This window comes from Trichoplusia ni, chromosome 15 (genome assembly GCF_003590095.1).
Source record: "Trichoplusia ni isolate ovarian cell line Hi5 chromosome 15, tn1, whole genome shotgun sequence".
NCBI classification, from domain to species: domain Eukaryota; kingdom Metazoa; phylum Arthropoda; class Insecta; order Lepidoptera; family Noctuidae; genus Trichoplusia; species Trichoplusia ni.
Window position 1 is genome coordinate 956,677 of NC_039492.1, and position 19,499 is coordinate 976,175.

Genomic DNA, 19,499 nt, shown 5'->3' on the forward strand with positions numbered 1-19,499 from the left:
TATTTCCTTGCCTGTCACCGTTCCGTGTACCTGTTCATAGGAGTAAAACTCCTACTCTGTTCCAATTTCTGAGTCCGAATAGCCTTTTCCGCACCACAATAAGCGAGCTCAAAGATTCTTGTACTAAAATATATCACTATTTATCATTTTATATCTATTTTTCATTTCACTCTGTTCAGACGCATATTATTAGCCAGAGTTTTTTTCTTTAGATACCGATTAAATTTAAGACTACTGTATACAATGCCGCATCTGAGTTAAAAAGGGATTAAAATGAAATCGCAAACTCTAAAAAAAGCCTTTATTACAAAAACTCTCTTAGTTCATAACAACTTAAAATCTTTAACGACATGATTTGCACCGAACATCAACAATAATTAGTTAACTCATTAATTGCCTTGATATTAATTACTTGCCATAAAAATGTTGTCTTTCACATATTTTTAGTTTAGACTTTATTTATATTGGAATGCCCAGCACTGATTAACTCGATGGGTGGTATGAGTTCTGTAATGTCGTCCGCATGTGCCTCTGGTCGCCATGTTGTTCCATGATCTTATCATATTTAAATGCTTGGGTGTACATTGCTTAACTTACAAATAGCTTAACAACTAAAATTACGGTTTCCTAAATATTAAACTTTATAGCGTTTGATGGCCGCCATCTTGAATGTGTATCAAGTGTCAGTTGTTCCTGGATGACATCTGAAACAAAAAGATATAATATTTATTATTATTTTAAAACTACTTTTCGGCTCGTGATCGCCGCTGAGTCGTTTTTACGACCAACTCTATTTCAGTGTTGCTATTTCAAAATAATTGTAAAACATTGGGATATTTAGCATTGACGCACATTCGACGTCACCGTGCACTCTAATTTATAATACTTAAATATATTTATTTTTTTAATGTTTGAGGTATATTTGTGGTGCTTAAACGTCGTAATAACTGGTTATTTATGTTTTGAATTCGTGGTGTAGTCACAACTATTTATGAATAGTATTCCGGAGCACATCAAGAAATTATGATGATGTTGTGACCGTGGGCGGCCGCGCCCGCCCAGCCCCCGCCTGCCCTCGGTGCTAGCTTTGATGTTTATTATAGTAATGCGGTTTGTGTCACTACGCAGAGTACAGTAAATAACGAAAGTGGAGTACGACGATATAATTTCAGATTACCTAAAGATATATTATTATATCAAATTGAAATTTCTGGAGATAAACAAAAACATTTACCTATTTTTTTTTTTGTACTGTTAGGTTTTTAAACGGCAAAAAAACAACATATTTATATGATGGGTTTTCAAACCTCGCCGTAACCATGAATCTACAATCCTATACTGATCATATGATGTAATCAACAACAGCAACAGAAGGACTCAGCTAAACTAAAACCATCTTGAGACACTTTGAAGTGTTTTATCCTCGCTAGCCAGAGAACGAAAAAGAATATTGTCATCTGAAAATGTTAGTCATCTGAAAATGTTATTTTTCTAGTATATTGTTCGGGTCCCTGATTGCGCAATTTACAATGGCTGATGAATTAAATTTGACGGAGTGTAAAAAAAAACTTAAATGTATGAAAAAGACATCACGTTTTTGATAAGTCACGTAACTTTGACCTGTCATCATCGTTTTATTCAAGCTCTTTATATAATCGGTATTTGTGCAACTTAACGCAAACGCAAAGAAGCTTCATGATAGCTATCTTTGTAGCGGCTCGATTGAGGTAATGATATGAATTTCAATTACCGTGCCAGGTATTTGTAAAGTTTGGGCTATAATAGATATACTTATTTCCTTACTTAAATACTGACTCTTACTCCGTTGGCTTAGCGACCCAAAATGTGTCTTGGCCTCCGATACGAGAGAGCGCCTCTTTACTCGATCCTTGGCCATTTCTCGCAATTGGCATGAAGCGCCAAATAATTAAATAGTAAAATAGTCAAACCGATCCATTCCGTAGGTACCTATTATATTGTTTGTTTACATTACATTTTTTTGTTCAGTGATATTTGAAAGCTTAAGTGCGCACACCTAACCACTACGACTAGGTCTATTAGTATCTGTCTGAAGGCTTATTATTAAGACCATTGAAGCAGTCAACGCTGTCCCTTTATTCACCATTGTGACAAGTGGTACCAAGTGGTACAGCCCGTTCAGGTCACCGCGCCAAATTCATCGTGTGCTATGTACCGCGCCTTCGATCCTCGCGCATTACAAGCATTTGTTGCAGAACGCTTGTTTTGAATCTGGTTGTAATTGTGCATGTTATTTGAAGGTCTATAAGAGCTTTTTTTATTGGAATTATCAAACCCATTTCGTATTTAAAAAAGGTTTATATATGAAGCTTTAAAGGGTTTAGGTTCTTTTCCTTAGGTAAGAACAAAACTTGCAGTTTTAACGCAGAGTGACTCAAAAAGTTTTACATTCCAGGCATGAAACGACCGAACATCGCAAATTCTCATCAAAACATCCCAATAACCATTAAAACCAACTTATGATAATCTCGTCCGCTTCCAATACACTTCGTCAATCATATAGTGTTGCCAGTGTGGGTATAATTATCCATTAACCTTGTCTTTACGACTTTAAAAATATTTCGCTTATAGAAATAACATAAATAATGGTAACATTAATATCTCGCGATATTAAATGTCATTAGTTATACGCAAATACTGAATATATTTTAAATTAATGGTATATTTTGTTTATAGTCGTTTTAATGTAGTAATATTAATGATCTGGGATTAAATTTATTAGATAGATGTGGTGTTGTTAAATCATGAACGTAATTAGAGGCTGGTATTTAGATTTAAAATTTAGTATTGGAAAATCATTCTACAATATTTTTATCATTATTATTTGGTAATTATTTTATATTGGATGCAATGTTCAACAAAGCCATTAACAGATTGTTCAGTGAATCTTTTTGAAAAGGAGCTCAGCTGGGTACTTTTAACTAAAATCTACGCGGACCCAGCCTTAGGAAAGAGTTAGTTGCACAATTAACGCAAGAGACGAATGCAATGCTGGCTTTCATTTATATTAACACTAGCTGACCCAGCAAACGTTGTTCAGCCGAATTTTTTTTCTAGTTGTATTTATTTTTAATGCCACATTATAAATAAAATAAAAACAAACAATTTCGTCCTAAAAATAAAATATTTTTTTTTAGTGTGAGCAACTCTTATCACTTAAGCATATGAAAAATAGATGTTGTTCTATTCTCAGGCCTACCCAATATGTGCACAAAATTTCATAAGAATCGGTTAAGCCGTTTCGGAGGAGTACGGTAACTAACATCGTGACACGGGAATTTTATATATTAGAAGATTATCAGGTAGGAACGCGACACTTTCCTTTTCAACTTCAAAATAAATTTTCGACTGATTATTTAATTGCAGTGATTAAGTTATATGTTTATACACTTATTATAAACTATCTATTTTGTGTTATGGATTAAAAGAGACTGGAACCTGCTTTGACAGTTCATCTTCTCAGATTAATAAGATTAATTGTCTCCTCCAATGAACAGAAAAAATATAAAAAATCAGACATGTAGGTTATTACATACAGGTTACATATCTAATTTACAAAATTAATAATTTAATTACATTATTTAGGTGTAAATGTCATTCACAAGGTGCAGAATTTTCCGATAATCATCACAAAGTCCTCTTTCTTATTTTTCTTGATCAAAACCAAAGCTTAGATTATCCCCAATGAATTCAAACTTCAATAATCACACAAGCTGCTGTATGCCAATGACTCGCACATTTAATTTTAGTCTTCCTCAACGATTTTGTTGTGATTGTTCAACGGAGATGACACATCGAAATCAAATAGATAATATTAAAAAAATCCTACACAAATCCATATGACTAATCATCTTTAGCAGAATGTAATTGATGATCTTGAAAATTCTTGAAAAAAAATTTTTTTCACATAAAGCTATGAATTTTCTGGTCTAGTCATCAATATTCTATTGCACTACGCTCTCACTTGAGACTCTTCTCGAGAATATTTGCAGACATTCAGTTATTCTTCTTCTACTTTCACCGCTTTTAAACAGGTCCTTTTTTTCCAAACACACCTACAAATACTCGCACATTGTTCATCGTTAATACAAAACAACCTAAACTGAAATCGCCCAATCCGTTTGGGAGCTATAACACCACAGACAGACACGTCAAACCTATAATCCCCTCTTTTTGCATCTCTTGAAACTGTGGCCCCCATTTCTCATAACACTTTATCGAAAGATCGAAGGTGGCGAGAGATGCCGTCCACACCGCAATACCTCTATTCCACTATTCCATGAAACCCATGCTTCACCAACCAAATATGTTTTTTCTGTTGAATTTATCATTTGTCGTCGGTTACCGAAAGCTATAGTTTCAATACTTCGACCGACATCCGTCAACGCTTCCCGGATATTTAATTACACTTGTATTGGAGTTGGCAGCGCAGCATGGTGTTAATATAAATGTTTTTCCTCTATTTTCAACATTGCGTTAAAGTATCGACGTGGTTCCCCAAATGATTGATAGCGATCGTTAACCAAGCTGTCACTACTTTTTCCATTCGTCTCTCGGTTAGATTTAGCCGCTGCCAATTTATCTTCTCCTGTCTAGATACGATTTACGTCAGCCCGAGCATTGTCTGTGAAATTTGTCTTTTCTAATCTGTGTCTTCTATTTAAAAATGAAGGTTAATTTACAATGGAAATAGACGTGAAACTATTTTAGCGCTGGGGACAAGTTTGTAGTTTTATTTTTAAATTCATCATGTTGATATTCTATTTTTGAATGTGATTAACAGATAGAATATTTCTGTTGTGTTTTTGTTTTAATTTTGTTACACTTTATTTGTTACGCTAATCAATACTAATTTTATTAATCATCTGTCAAGTGTCTTGTAAAGCCAGTGTCAGTCTGAAGTCTGCTTGGTATTAGTTCTGAATCAATCACGTTGATAAAACTAGATTAAAGAACAGATTAAAATTGATCAGCGTTTTAGCTACCCGGCTACAAAATAATCCTAGCTATTTGGTAAATTTTCTTAAGTACAGAGATCCATTATTGCTATCGCATTCTTCAGAGTTAGTGGTGTCATATGTGTAATATCAAATGGTTTTCCCTGGAAACGCACATGACTGCGAGCGGTTAGCATCTTAATAAATTTCTAAAACGGCATTGTTTAGTCTGAACGACGTAATGTTTATTGGAACACACCTCCGCCGAGATACGAGTATATTCGCGTTTGTATGGGATTACCGAAGTACTCGCTTTTACTTAATTTGAGGAGTTTTATGATCCTCTAAATAAGTATTTATGTTATTAGGCACCTATCACGAATTAATTTCTTAGGAAGAACAGCTTCTTGTCTTTATTTGAAGAGGTATTCTGTGTACCTTAAAAACGCTTTCAGCATTTAAACTTTAGATTCCGCTAGATAATTATCAGAATGTTAGTTATAATCTTGTTTTGAACGTTACGCTGACTCTCTGCGTGCTATTTCAACCTTCATTATAAAAGCTTTATGACGTAATTACGGTTTCATCTACAGAGCGAAAACAAAAAGTATTGTTTTAATGGCGCGTAAATTATGCATTTAATTTTACAGCATTTCTTCTAGTTTCTTTCGTAACTCGTAAACAGTGTTAGAAATGTATAATCCTGTCATCTGGTAAGATATGTTATTGGAACGTCTCGATGTGTTGATGACCGCGGCGACAAGTGACGATCGTGTTTTGATTTCCAACATCTGTTTATTATAGAAGCCGCTTGTCATCGTGTCACCCCGCCCTCGGAGATTATGTTCGCGCAAGCTCTTCACTTGACATGTTTACTATCGTCCAAATTCGAACGCATCATTTGAAACGAAAAAACAATTGGCAAATACACAATTTTCATGAAGTCAAAGTCAAAAGTCGGTTGCCGCTCTATATAATCTTATGACTGCCATTCAGTGTTTCAGTAAGATCATTCCTGTAATTTTAGACGCGGGAATGTTATGATTTCTGCGGAGAAGCCGCAGGCGCAGGCGCCGGTGCGCGAACTATTTTAGATATCCGAGGCCCAATAACACGATGGTGGTCGTTTCGACACGAGGAATGTGTTTCATCTCGATTGTTGGTTCTACATTGATTTGTGTGTTCGAGTGTTATTCAACGATTGGTAAACAGATCTGGCACTAATGGAGATTCGCGCGTTTACTAATGTTATGTATGAAAACATTTTTCTTTGTATATACGTTGTTAAACATGTAAACATCACATTTGTTGGTTTATGTGATGGTTTTACTCACTTTAATGGCACTAAATGGAGAAAAAAATTATGCGAACGATTAAACTTTTTGCTCGATGTTACGTTAAGTTATAAGCACTGAATTACATGCAAAGAATATGAAGGCACCTCAGAACATCCCCGAGTAGAGTAACCAGAGGCTGGCGAGGAGGAGCACCAGGATGAGATAGGTGGCGATGAGGCTGGTGGTCTCGTGGTGGGGCATGGTGGCGGCGGGCGCGGGCACCTTCACGCAACTGACGGCTCCAGGGAACTGAGTGCACGCTGGAGCCGCCGCCCGCCACCCGCTCGCCTACGTTAGCCACGCCTATTTCTCACGCGAAATATTTTCAACATTTATAAATATGAATGTCCGTTAATAGACTTTCGGTTGCTGACAGGTGTCTCAGATTATGCGGGTAATCAACATTGAGGGGCAGCGATCACTTAGCGACGGAGCACGATTAATAATGACATCCACATAACCTATGGATATCCTAAGTTATCACTTATCACGACACTGATGACACTTACAGTCTAGAAGACAGTGGAGTAGAGTAGCCACAGGAAGAAGAGGAGGATGACGAGGATCATGTAGGTGGCGGCCAGGTTGACCGTCTCCGCGTTGATGGGCATGGTTGCTACGGAACGGAGCAGGCTGGACTGACCGCTGGAGGATCTCACAGCCGCTTGAAGCATAGGACTTGCGTCAGAGCACAGGGACCCACTTTCGCATTCGAAGGATATTACAGTTTTATTTATTTGTATTGGTTGATTGATTTTTGAATTGGTAATGGAAGATAGGATTTATTTTGATTGGTTTTAAAGTTTTCCACAGTTTGTCCCTATTGCAATATATCTTAAATTGATATAACTTGACTAATTGAATTGAATACTCCATTAATCAACACTGGTGTTCTGTATCTAGTTGATGAATTAGCATTCGTTTTGATAAATAGCTAAGGCGTGTTTTGAAATACAATATTTTAGTGAAAAGGCGGAGTTATAATTAGACGATCAAGACGCGTTCGACATCATACATATTACGTTAATAACCCATACATTTTCCAGGAAATTTGAAACACGTCATTCAGAATAGAATATGAAAAACAAAAAGCTCGAAGCACACATGAACTCCATTAATCTTATGCAAAACAATTTCACACAGTTTTTAAAATGATGCTACTCGCTATTTGATTTCGCTGCAAACAATTTTTAAAATTATAAATACAATTCTCTCGAATGTCCCGGTCATAAAGTAGGGTTAATAAAAACTCAATTTTAATAAAAGATCACGAGTATATTTGAAGCTAGAGCTCTCAGTTGCCAGTCCTTTGGAACTCTCGTCCAAGAATTACATAACACGAGACCTGAAAACGTCACATCCATGATTCCAGTGTTATTTTGGAAGCGCGGTCACCACACTTTGCACTCAGTCACGAATTCGGAGCTTAGCACTGTACTTACGAAGGGGCCTTAGAATGCGGAGTAGACGAGCCACAGCGACACCAGCAGCAGCAGCAGGATGCAGTAGGTCGCCACCAGATTGGTTCCTTCAGCGGAATTCATGGTGTTGCCTCTTTCGCGTTACACTTGAGATTGAGAACAAAACTGTGCCCCCGCTTGATATATATGTATCTAATTGTTTAAAACGTGACGAATACATTCTATTTTTTGTTTTTTGGCGACGGACGTGATTAATTGGCTGTCTTGTAAAAATTCTTCGTTGTTAAGATACTGTATTTATTTACAAATTTACGCTACTCGCTGATGTCCCTTTTAATTTTATTTACATACCGTTTTGGCATCGGAGCGGGATTAAAATAATTGGAATATTGGAGTACTGTAAGATCATTGTTTACTGATTCACTATGTTTACGAAAAGCTTTGGGTGATATATGCGTGAGCTTGTTTTGGTATTTATTTATATTTTAGGCATCTTCAACCTTAACTTTCTTTGTTTCGGATGATTCACAAAAACTCTTATGTACATATAAACTGTATAGGACATGCTGAAATCAATGCTATAGAAGAGTAGATAATGGATACTTTTACTATTGTGACATTACGTTTTTTGTAGCTTTGCCTAGTTTTACTGACCAATGCATTTATATTTTGGCACCGCGCGTCATCTGCCATCAACACGATCATTACATCAATGCTTGAATATTGTAAATCACAAAGACGTCTCTTTCTACATTATTTTTAATAAAAATCCGCCTGGAATTCTCCAGCATTCCCAAGTCCGTGCCTGTACTCGATTCACATTTATGGAGTATGATAAAACAGGCTATTTCCGCACTGGAGCTTCGGTTGTGATTCTTACCGCGAGCGTACTATGCACTCGAGTTTTTCCAGACAGAAATAATTGAAACAGTTGTATTATTGTTGTATTCCCGATCGCAAACGTTTGTACGGTTGAATTGTGTCGATTTCATAATCCACCAAACATTGAGTAATTTTAATATCGGGGTCATGGCTTCTTCGGAGCGCATGTCTTGGTTTTCAGTGAACTGATCTCTTGTTTGATGGTCGGTTTATTTCAGCAATGGTTTTTGTCTTCAGAAGGGGAAATTTTCACGAAAAATAAATTTGTCATGTAAGGATTGAAGACTCACTTCGTGTACAGTACCTAATGAAATCAATATACTTAGGTACTCATATTAATCATTACCTAAATTTAAGACCGATGATCAAACCTTCCCGATGAATGTAGAGTCCTGGACGCAGCAGAATGACATTACATTCTGGTAAATATGATCGATTGATTGAACGTGGTTTAGAGTTACCTGCGCAATCTAAACATTACCAATTGCAATAAAAGTAAATGAAAAATTCTCACGATACTTTTGTTGTACCCTGTTATCGCCAATTTTAAAATACAGCACTCAACATAATTTCTTAATATGCGTACATATCGATTCCACGTAATGATATTGTTACTTCTATTACAATCACTTCTATGGTAAGTAATTACCAAACTAACAGAAGTTTTGTACCGAAACCAATCAGATTCAAGACTTTTTATCAATGACGCCACTTATCTAAGTGTCGTTGTTTTATAAAGGCGGAATGGGAACTTTAGGATGGGAATTTTGATTGAAACCCTCATCTAAGAGACCCATAGTCAATCATTGAAAATGAAAGTAGTGTTGATCATCTTATTTAGGTATATTGGAAAGGGTAAATGCACCGCGAACTGTCAACACTGCCTCTGTGTTTAATCTTCAATAATAAATATTTTTAATAAGTTTAAAACTTCAAAAATAGTAAAAAGTTATTTTGTGACTCTAGTGAACAGTTTGAGTGTTTAAATAACAGCATCGGAAGTGCAGATTTATCAAATCCATTATTTGTATTGTTTACCTGCAAATCATCGTGTGAATCATCAACCGGCCGGCCCGCGCGATCAGTGGACACGATTGTCACGGTTAAGTGGACGGCATAAAGTCTAGAGTGGCGCGCGAGCGCGGCCTTGACGTAACGTGACGTATCGCAGTGAGTTACCGGTCTTCGCTTATCTGACATTACATGTGCGTTTACAAAGCTAGTAACCACCATATAGTGCAACACTCTGCAGAATAAATTGATTTTGGTGATTTACACATTTTATACCCTGTCCACATCCTAATTAAATTTATCTGATCATGAACGAAGCAGTCACTATAATATGGGGTTGCTGTGCCCCTACCAAAGAAAACGAAGGCAAAAGTTTTGTGAGATGCACAATTTGTAAAAAGGTGTTTCATCATGATTGCTTGGCTTTGGACCCATCTTCGGATCGAACTTCTTGGGCATGTTCCACTTGCAATTCAAAAACACCTGAATCTAATCAAGTATTTTTCAACACGAACATAACTGTACGTTCTCACAAAAGGCAAGCGCTTCAGTCTCCTCCGGATGTCAGTTCCTCACCAGTCACGGAGGAGGGTGTGCGTAGCATTGTAACAGAGGTGCTGCAGGCTAACATGGATTGTATGTTGGAAAAAATAAATTTAAATATGAAAATGCTTCTGATGCAGGAACTTAATGCCATGCGTGAACAAATTGCAGGATACAAAAATTCTGTAGATTATATTAGCCAGCAATATGACGATCTATTGCAAGATAAAAAGCAACTTGAAGAACAAGTGAGGTCTTTACAAAAAGAAAACGGGTCAAAATCTACAATTATTAATGATTTAGCTAAGCGTTTGAATATGTTGGAACAGCATGCACGTTCTTCAAACATCGAAATACAATGTGTACCTGAACATAGATCGGAAAATGTAGTCAACACTGTATTCCAGCTAAGTAAAGTTATAAAATGCGAAGTTAAAGAGACTGACATCCAACTTTGCACCAGGACAGCTAAAAAGGATAAAGAAAATCCCAGACCTCGCTCTATACTTGTAAAATTCAACAGCCCTCGGCTGCGTGATTCTTTCCTCGCGGCAGCTATCCAATACAATAAAAGCCATCCTAATGACAAACTCAACGCCAGTCATCTAGGTATAGCTACGACCACGCCATCTCCAGTATTTGTCGCCGAACACTTATCATCAGAAAATAAGGCGCTACACGCTGCAACTCGACTCCGCGCTAAAGAACTAAAGTATAAGTTTGTATGGATACGCTATGGTAAAATTTTTACCAAGAAGGACGAATCAACGCCGAGTATATGGATCAATAGTCTGGAAAAACTGAATTCTTTGTCCTAAATCTTGTTATTCTTGCCATACTTTGTGTGAATAAATTACGCAAGTCATTTGTACCAAAAGTTTGAAAATTCAATTCTATTAGATTGTATTATCAAAATACTAGAGGGTTACGCGGAAACATAGCTGAAGTTCGTCAACACATCCTGAACTGTGATTATGATGTCTACATCCTGACGGAGACCTGGCTTTGTAGTGGAGTGTTTAACCGTGAGTTGTTTGACGACAATTTCATTGTTTATAGAAGAGACCGTGAGTCCTCACAACTTAATAATCATAAGAGAACAGGAGGAGGGGTATTGATCGCGGTTTCCAATAAATTTAATTCATGTCGTAAGACAGAGTGGGAGAGTAATTGTGAGGATATCTGGGTCACTATAGAAACTAAATTTAAAAACAGTCAAAAACATCTCAAAATATGCGCTGCATATTTATCTCCACCCTTACGAAACGAAGTTTTAGAACACTTCATAGAAAATTGCAATATTGTCATGGATTCTAATTCTAATAGCAATACTATGGTAGTTGGTGATTTTAACATGAGTGGCATTGACTGGGAAATGAAAAAAACTGATAATTTCTGTACTGCGGTTAATTACGGTTCGAGTTCTCTTAATAATTTATTTCTCGATTTCATAGCCCTTAACAACTTAAAACAGTTTAATTGCGTCAAAAATTTTCAAAATAAAACTTTGGACTTAGTGTTATCCGATATCGACAAAGTTGATGTCAATAGTTGTTGTAGTTCTATTCGCAATATTGATAAATATCACCCCGCCATAGTAATTACCCCCGATATTGTATTAAAAACCAGATCGAAAACTAAAAATTACATCAAATTTAAATATTTCAAGGCAGACTATGAAGCAATAACTCATTCACTCGATAGCATTGACTGGTCTAAAGAATTTGCGAATTGTATTGACGTTGATCTTATGGTAGATAAATTTTACGCATTAATTAATGAAATAATTAGGAATCATGTACCTGAAAGAGTATGCTACCGGGGAAGATATCCATCGTGGTATTCATATAACTTAATTAAATTATTGAAACAAAAATATAAAGTTCATGTTAAAATTAAAAAATATAACAATCCACTAGATATATTAGAATTCAATTATTTGAGAAAAGATTGCGCAATTTTGACTAAAGTTTGTTATAATAATTATTTAATAAAGATAGAAAATTCTATAAAAAAGCACCCTAAATTTTTTTGGACACATATCAAAAACCTTAGAAAAGGCGAGCTACCTTTTCCGTCTGAAATGGTTTTGGACTCAACGAGAGCTCATAACACACGAGATATCTGTAATTTATTTGCTAAACAATTCTCGTCGGTATATGCTTCTTCGGCTGCTGATAACAGTTATATTAGTAATAATACACTAGTCTCTAATACATGTATTGGTAATTTTTATGTAAGCAGTCAATCAATTTACAGAAAACTCTCCAAACTTGACCTTTCAAAAGGTGCTGGGCCAGACAATATACCGCCCATATTTTGGTCACGTTGTGCTCGTCGATTATCTGCTCCACTAGCTCATATTTTTAATACCTCCATTCAAACAGGCATATTTCCATCCAAATGGAAACATGCTAGAATTGTACCAATTTTTAAAAATGGCAAACGTGAACTCATTTCAAATTATCGTCCTATTTCAATTCTTTCAACTTTGTCAAAGGTTTTCGAATCAATCATTTATCCGATATTTTATAATCATGTTAAGAACTGTCTATCTCAAAATCAACACGGATTCATCAAAAATAAATCTACTAATACAAATCTAGTCAGCTACATAGACAATTTAACAGCAGCTGTTGATCGTGGTTCACAGGTTGATGCGATCTACACCGACTTTTCTAAAGCTTTCGATAAGGTTAGCCATAGCATACTCTTAAAAAAACTCCAGTCACTAGGCATCACTAATGTTATCTTAGATTGGTGTAAGTCGTATCTGACTGATAGGCATTCATCTGTTGTAATCGACAACGAAGAATCAGATACTTTTGTAGCTTCGTCTGGAGTGCCCCAGGGTTCTAATTTAGGTCCTCTATTCTTTAATATATTTATTAATGACCTACCAAATATCTTCAGGTACTCAACAGCCTATCTTTTTGCCGATGACTTAAAACTAATTCGCGTAATTAACAACGAATCAGATTCCCTTCTTCTACAAAGTGACTTAAATCAGCTATCTCATTGGTGTACGCTAAATGGAATGTTTCTTAACTGTAATAAATGTTATCATATAAAGTTCACTAGGAAACGCAATATTATACGGACCTGTTATAGCATTAAAGATGCTGCACTCGAGGAGCTCTCTTCTATTAGAGATCTGGGTGTGCATGTTGATGGTCAACTTCGCTTTATCGAACATTACGATGGTATTATAAGGGCGTCCTATCGGGCTCTTGGATTTGTTCTTCGCTCATCAAAAGAGTTCAAGAGCCCTTCTACGACTATACTTTTGTACAATTCTCTTGTACGTAGTCGATTAGAATACTGCAGTGCAGTCTGGAATCCAGTGTACCACGTTCATATAAGCAGAATTGAAGGCTTACAGAAGAGATTATTAAGACATTTAGCATACCGGTATAAAGTCAATTATTTAATGTTTTCATATAAGGAGAGGCTTGAATATTTTAATATGATATCCCTTGAATCTCGACGTACAATTGCTGATTTAACATTTCTCTACAAACTACTCAACAATAAAATTGATTGTTCGGAATTACTCAATAAGGTTCGCATCAATGTGCCCCACAGGCTACCTCGCCATCCCTGTTCTCTTTTCAACATTCCTCGATGTCATACAAATCTCGGTAAACACTCTCCTATCCCAAGAATGTGTATCAAATATAACAGCATTTCCGGTACATCCAAAGATTTGGACGTCTTTAGCAATTCTTTGAATGCTTTCAGAGACATTATCTTTGAGCAATTAACATTGTGATTATTATAATTATTTTTAACTTGTTATTCTAATTTTAATTTTACTTTATTTAATTAATTATTTTTGTAAACTCTAACATAAGTTTATTTCAATTCTAATTGAAATTCTAATTGTGTTCGACTATGTCTTTCGCATGATGTGATTTCCTATAAATAAGAAAGCATAGAGTATTGTTTAATATGCTACACATGTAAGTATGCTTGTATTATGTTATTCTTGTTGGAAATCCAAATAAATAAATAAATAAATAAAAATAAATAAACACGTTCATTTTATTATTCTTTATATTAGACTTGACGATTCTATGCTAACTAAGTACATAACTTTATCAAGCATTTTAAATAACTTTAATACAAATCTCAATCGATGGAAAGTCTTATCAAAACTGTTATTTAGGAGTCAGCAAAAGATTATATTCTACAAGTATATTTTGTAGGAAGCCAACCCAAACATAGTCGGGAAAAGGCTAGATGATGTTACTTTCTAAGCGCTTTGTTTAAACATATTCAAATTCACCGGAGTTAGTGTTGAGGATACAGCTGTAGTTGATGGTGACTGTTGCCTTGCTGAGTGTGTTCCCGAAGCGGTGCACCTCGCCCTCCACCGGACGCAGGTACACTTGCGGGAACCTGTCGTCGTCGCACGCCGTCACCTGCATGTAGGCCGGTATCGCGAACGGCCCGTTACACCTCTGCTCAAAATAAAAACATATATGTCGAAATAAATCTGTTCAGTCCGTAAGACAGATTTCCAAAAAAATATTAGATATGATATTTTCTTTTATGACGTAAACGAAAAAATAACCCAAAAGTAGCCCACTGTGTCCCGCTGATTGGCAAAGGCTTCCCCCCAAATCCTTCCACGATTCCCTGTAAGTTCTGGGCCTCATGGAATCAGTCAGCGCGGTAAGCGTCAAGATCGTCACGCCAGCGCTTCCTAGGCCTCCCACGGCGACGCCTAATTCATAACCTTAACTGCTTTGATTCTTCCTAAATTTTTAATATTGTGATGATATGAAAAAAACCGTATTCAATATATTTGAGATACCTGTTGACCTGTTGATGAACTACTTGGATTTTTTTCGTCGAAAACTCTATTTTATGTATTGCGTCTAATAAATTTATGCCATTAGATATCGGAATTACCTCTTTTATCTGAATAAACGCCTGGCCTGGAGCAATTATTTTTTCTGAAGTAAACTCTTCGGTTTTCTCTTCCTCTGTTTATCAAAACCAAAAAACAAACATAAATTACTAGAAGAACATCAGGGATGCATAAAACAAACAAAGCTTTAGTAAATATAATGTTTTAAAAAGGATTTCTATCTTTTGTAGTGTCGCAAACAACAGCTTTCTTATATTTTGTAACAAGTGCTAAACCCTTAAGAATTATTCCTGCAGCGCCATGAAAATATTAATTAAATTTGTCACATAGATACGAAGACGCAGGGACGACGCCAATAATTGTGTACAGTGCTGTGTTGGACGTCCTAGTACTACCGGGGGTGGCGGATTCTAGATGGGAGGGCTACGTCCACTAGAGTCTGTGAAAAAGAGGGCCTCCACTCCTTTGTTGCCACGAGGCCCTGAAAACCCCTTAACTAGGTCCAGTGAGAGAGTAAATCTGTGTGCTCACCGAAATCACCGATTATCGCCGAGTTGCAGTACTGCTTCGCGTCGGCGAGCACGAGCAGCGTGGCGGTGCTCGCGAGCACAAAGAGCGCGCTTGTCGCGAACATGCTGCACGCAGTGTGTCCGCTACAAACACCGCACTCTGCCTTTTAGACCCGCAGTAACAGTGCCTCGTCACTCACATAACACTTACAGTCATGTACAATTTAAGTATTTCGAATCAATATAATTATTACTGTGTTCACGTTAAGCAGAATTAATTTAAAACATGTACTAGTGAAACACATCGATGAAAATAAATTAATTGAATAGATGGCTGTTTTATAACATAATTTGTTACAATTTTCCGATAAGGTACAGTCATCTCTATTAAAATGAGGTCTTTTACTTGATTGTTGTAAGAGACAACACTAAAAAACCCGCAGTTGATTGAGATAATTTAGGAGAATTTGAAAGTGGTCTTCAGGACAAGGTTTATGAGACGCCGCTCTACGCGGTGTAGGTACCTAGAACCGCATCTCATTTTCACAACTGCAAAAGTACCTTAGGAAATAGTGGAGGGGTCCAAACTCCAGACAATCTTAATTCCCCTTAACTGAGTATCGGCGTCGACAGTGGCGCCCCCGCACGCCTCCTCACACTTTCAGGTCACTACTAAAATAGACATGTCCAACATGTCAACATACCATCCATTTTCCCACGCTTACGGAAATTCCAGAAAGTTTATTCATTAACGAAAAATGTCGCGTGAAAAAGAGGAATGAGAGATCTAACTCCGCTGTCTGTCAAGAGGCGGTGTTTTTAAAAAAAAGCAAATTATTTTTTATAAAAATGTTTATCAAAAACAATGTAGGTATTTCCTGACCATATTTGCACAGAATCCTTATTTCCACGAGTACGACTCGCACTTCACAGAATTGGTTCTTCGTGGTTAATTAAACAATGATTGTAACCACAGAACAAATGTTAATATTAGTTGGTTCTCCACCCTTAATTAAACTATGCGATAAAAGCGACAATGTAACGTAACTAATTAAAAGATAAGAAATGAAGAAAACACTTGCACCCAATATCATTACTTGTTTAATAAGTACATTATCATCATTGGCCTAGCCTTTTCCCAACTATGTTGGGGTCGGCTACCAGTCCAACCGGTTTCAGCTAAGTACCAGTGTTTTACAAGGAGCGACTGCCTATCTGACCTCCTCAACCCAGTTACCTGGGCAACACGATACCCCTTGGTTAGACTGGCTGTCAGACTTTTCAAGCTTCTGACTACCTTGTAACGACTGTCAAAGATGTAGGAATAACAGCCGGGACCCACAATTTAACGTGCCTTCCGAAACACGGAGGAACTCGTTATGACAAAGATAGTCACCCATCTACGGACCAACCGCGTCAAGCATAGCTTAACCTGTCGATTCACTTATGCGGTTATAGCTTAGCCACGAGCTCCTCCTTTAATAAGTACATTATAATATCTCTAAATTTGTATGTTAAGGATTAAATTAATACTCTCGTACTCGTAGTACCTAAAAGGAATAATCGTAGTACCTACGTGGAAAATTCGTAGCAAATGAGATATTCATGTAAAATGAGACATTTGCTACATCGTCAACTTGATATTCAGTCGTTTGTCACATTATGGTATAATGTCACATAATGTATTGTGTTCAGTCACAATTTTGTGTTGGACGGGATTCGCGAGTGATTTATGAAACTTGCTTGTCACGCGTACAGTGGAGTCCTTCTTCTCCACGTGCTTCCATATTACTTACTTCAAAATGTGGGTGCAGGCCCCGTGATTCTTATACAAAGACTAGCTGTTGCCCGCGACTTCGTCCCCGTGGATAAGAGATATAAGTTATGATTTAGGTATAGCTGCCCGGTTTTTTTCACATTTTCCATTGTATCTTAGCTTCTATTAGTCGCTGCATGATGGTTTAAAGCCTAAAGCCTTCCTCGATGAATAGTCTATTCAACACAAAAATAATTTTTCAATTTGGACCAGTAGTAGTTCCTGAGATTAGCGCGTTCAAACAAACAAACAAACAAACTCTTTAGCTTTATATATTAAGTATAAGTATAGAAGTATAGATATTTTGTTTAATACATTACGTTCGTTCGCTACATTCTGCAGTTTCAAAATAATGGGAGTGCTAGGGAACAGAGAATCCTGAAAGGCGTGACGTTACATCATAAACAATATGCAATTTAAATCAGTTATTTGGCGGAGATGCGAACCCATTTTACTATCGCTAAGAATGCCTGGATTTTGCAGAGAATATTCGCCCACAATAAAAAGCCAGAAATAGAAGCTTATTCTGTTGCTGCACTCGCGAACGTACCTCGTAAACAAACCGCTGAGATTATATGTTATTATGTGAAGCTGGTACTAAAACCGAATAGTTTAAATAAAACTAAGTGGCAAATGAAAAAAATACCTTCTGTTTTACAATTCACAAAATCATAGCCACATATAATACATATTTTTTTAACTCCCGCAGTAATCCTTGTGTACCGGGGTTTTACAAACATACAATCCACATGCACAACGACACCCAGACCCAGAACAAGCATTTGTGGATCACACAAATACTTGTCCTACGCGGGGATCGAACCCGCGACACGTCGCGCACAGTGGGCTTGGTGAGGTGACCTCAACGACTTTCCAAATCTGAGAGCATAACGGCTAATCTAATCTAAAAGCAAATTTTATTTTCAGTTGGTAGGTAAGTAGCATTACAGGTAAACATTTTTCAATCTATTCTCGTATATTTACAGTAATTGACAAAAAACCTATTGGCGTTATACATAGGTATGAGAAATCGTAAATCATTCTGTCTATAAAAATCACCGCGCACTGTACGCAATTATTTTTATTTTATTTCTGAAACTGTGATCATTTTTGTCGGCAAGCAGTCGCCTGGAATAATTCCAAAGAATTTGTCGGGTTCAAACACTTTATTTTCACGGCAACGTACTTTGGTTTATGAAAAATATAAAATGCAATGACCGAGCGCACGACGGGAACGTCGTAAAAATTATTTAAGTTTCCTGCTCTCTTCGATGGAGGATAGTTTTTTAACATTTGCCAAATGCGTAGCCCGTAAACCTATCGAAAAGAATTTATTGAGGAATGTACCTATTAGAGTTATTTTTAATATCTAAGTGTAGGTATCCGTGGTAAAATTATCAGTTAGAAAAACATACATATAAAATGTTATTTTGCGGTTAGATATTGGTTGACCAAATTAACACAGGATACATTAAGTTTTTTTTTTTATTTTATTTATTTTAATTATTGCTCTTGATATACTATGCATCCAATATGCAAAATAAAACAAAATGTATGGTCTTTACTAAACTCACTCAATTCATGAGCGAAATATAACCTTTTAAATCACAATAAACATTCTGAATAAAATTTAGCCGATTCTCAGTTACGTGTCATTTGAGTGCTTAAACAACACTTTGTTATACGGCCGACTTTAAGTAAATGGAGTTCCTTCTACATCTTTAAAGTTTTGGAGTTTGGAGTACTTTAAGGCGTAACCGCAAGCAATCGCTCGTCGCTCGCGATCTGATCACGCGACCCCAGTTTTAAATTTCCCGCGTCTCGAAAAAGCGACAAAATATGTCGCCTATACCACAAAAAATCTCGAAAATCGATTCGTGGGATTATCTATTAAAGATAAACGAACGAAAACAGAAGTTATACTCTGAAATTAGAGAAGAAGAGAGCTCTAAACACGTTGAAACAAAGCGTACATAGTGCCAGTGACACATCCATTTACCGCCATCTAGTCAAATAAATTGTAAACTTTTAAGATGAGATGTTTTACAGTTTCTTCGAAGTATAGTGGTAAAGATTGAGAAGCAACTTTTAAATAGACTGTCATGGTAAAAAGCGAAAACAAAACAAA

The 19,499-nt window shown here is 36.5% G+C and overlaps 2 protein-coding genes and 1 long non-coding RNA gene across 3 annotated transcripts; 1 reads left to right on the top strand and 2 right to left on the bottom strand.

The window, feature by feature from the left end:
- Positions 1–287: 287 nt before the first annotated feature.
- Positions 288–7,018, bottom strand: LOC113501162. Its single transcript, XR_003401271.1, has 2 exons — positions 6,823–7,018; positions 288–704 (listed from the first exon to the last, which is right to left on the bottom strand). It is a non-coding gene; the product is annotated as an uncharacterized LOC113501162 (long non-coding RNA).
- Positions 7,019–9,476: 2,458 nt separating this feature from the next.
- LOC113501163 lies at positions 9,477–11,009 on the top strand. The gene has a single exon (XM_026882216.1). The coding sequence runs from the start codon at positions 9,936–9,938 to the stop codon at positions 10,986–10,988; it is 1,053 nt and encodes a 350-aa protein (XP_026738017.1). The 5' UTR covers positions 9,477–9,935; the 3' UTR covers positions 10,989–11,009.
- Positions 11,010–14,360: 3,351 nt separating this feature from the next.
- LOC113501507 lies at positions 14,361–15,815 on the bottom strand. Its single transcript, XM_026882683.1, has 3 exons — positions 15,578–15,815; positions 15,088–15,161; positions 14,361–14,633 (listed from the first exon to the last, which is right to left on the bottom strand). Exons 1-3 carry the CDS (start codon positions 15,678–15,680, stop codon positions 14,439–14,441), a joined length of 372 nt encoding a protein of 123 aa, XP_026738484.1. The 5' UTR covers positions 15,681–15,815; the 3' UTR covers positions 14,361–14,438.
- Positions 15,816–19,499: the final 3,684 nt, after the last annotated feature.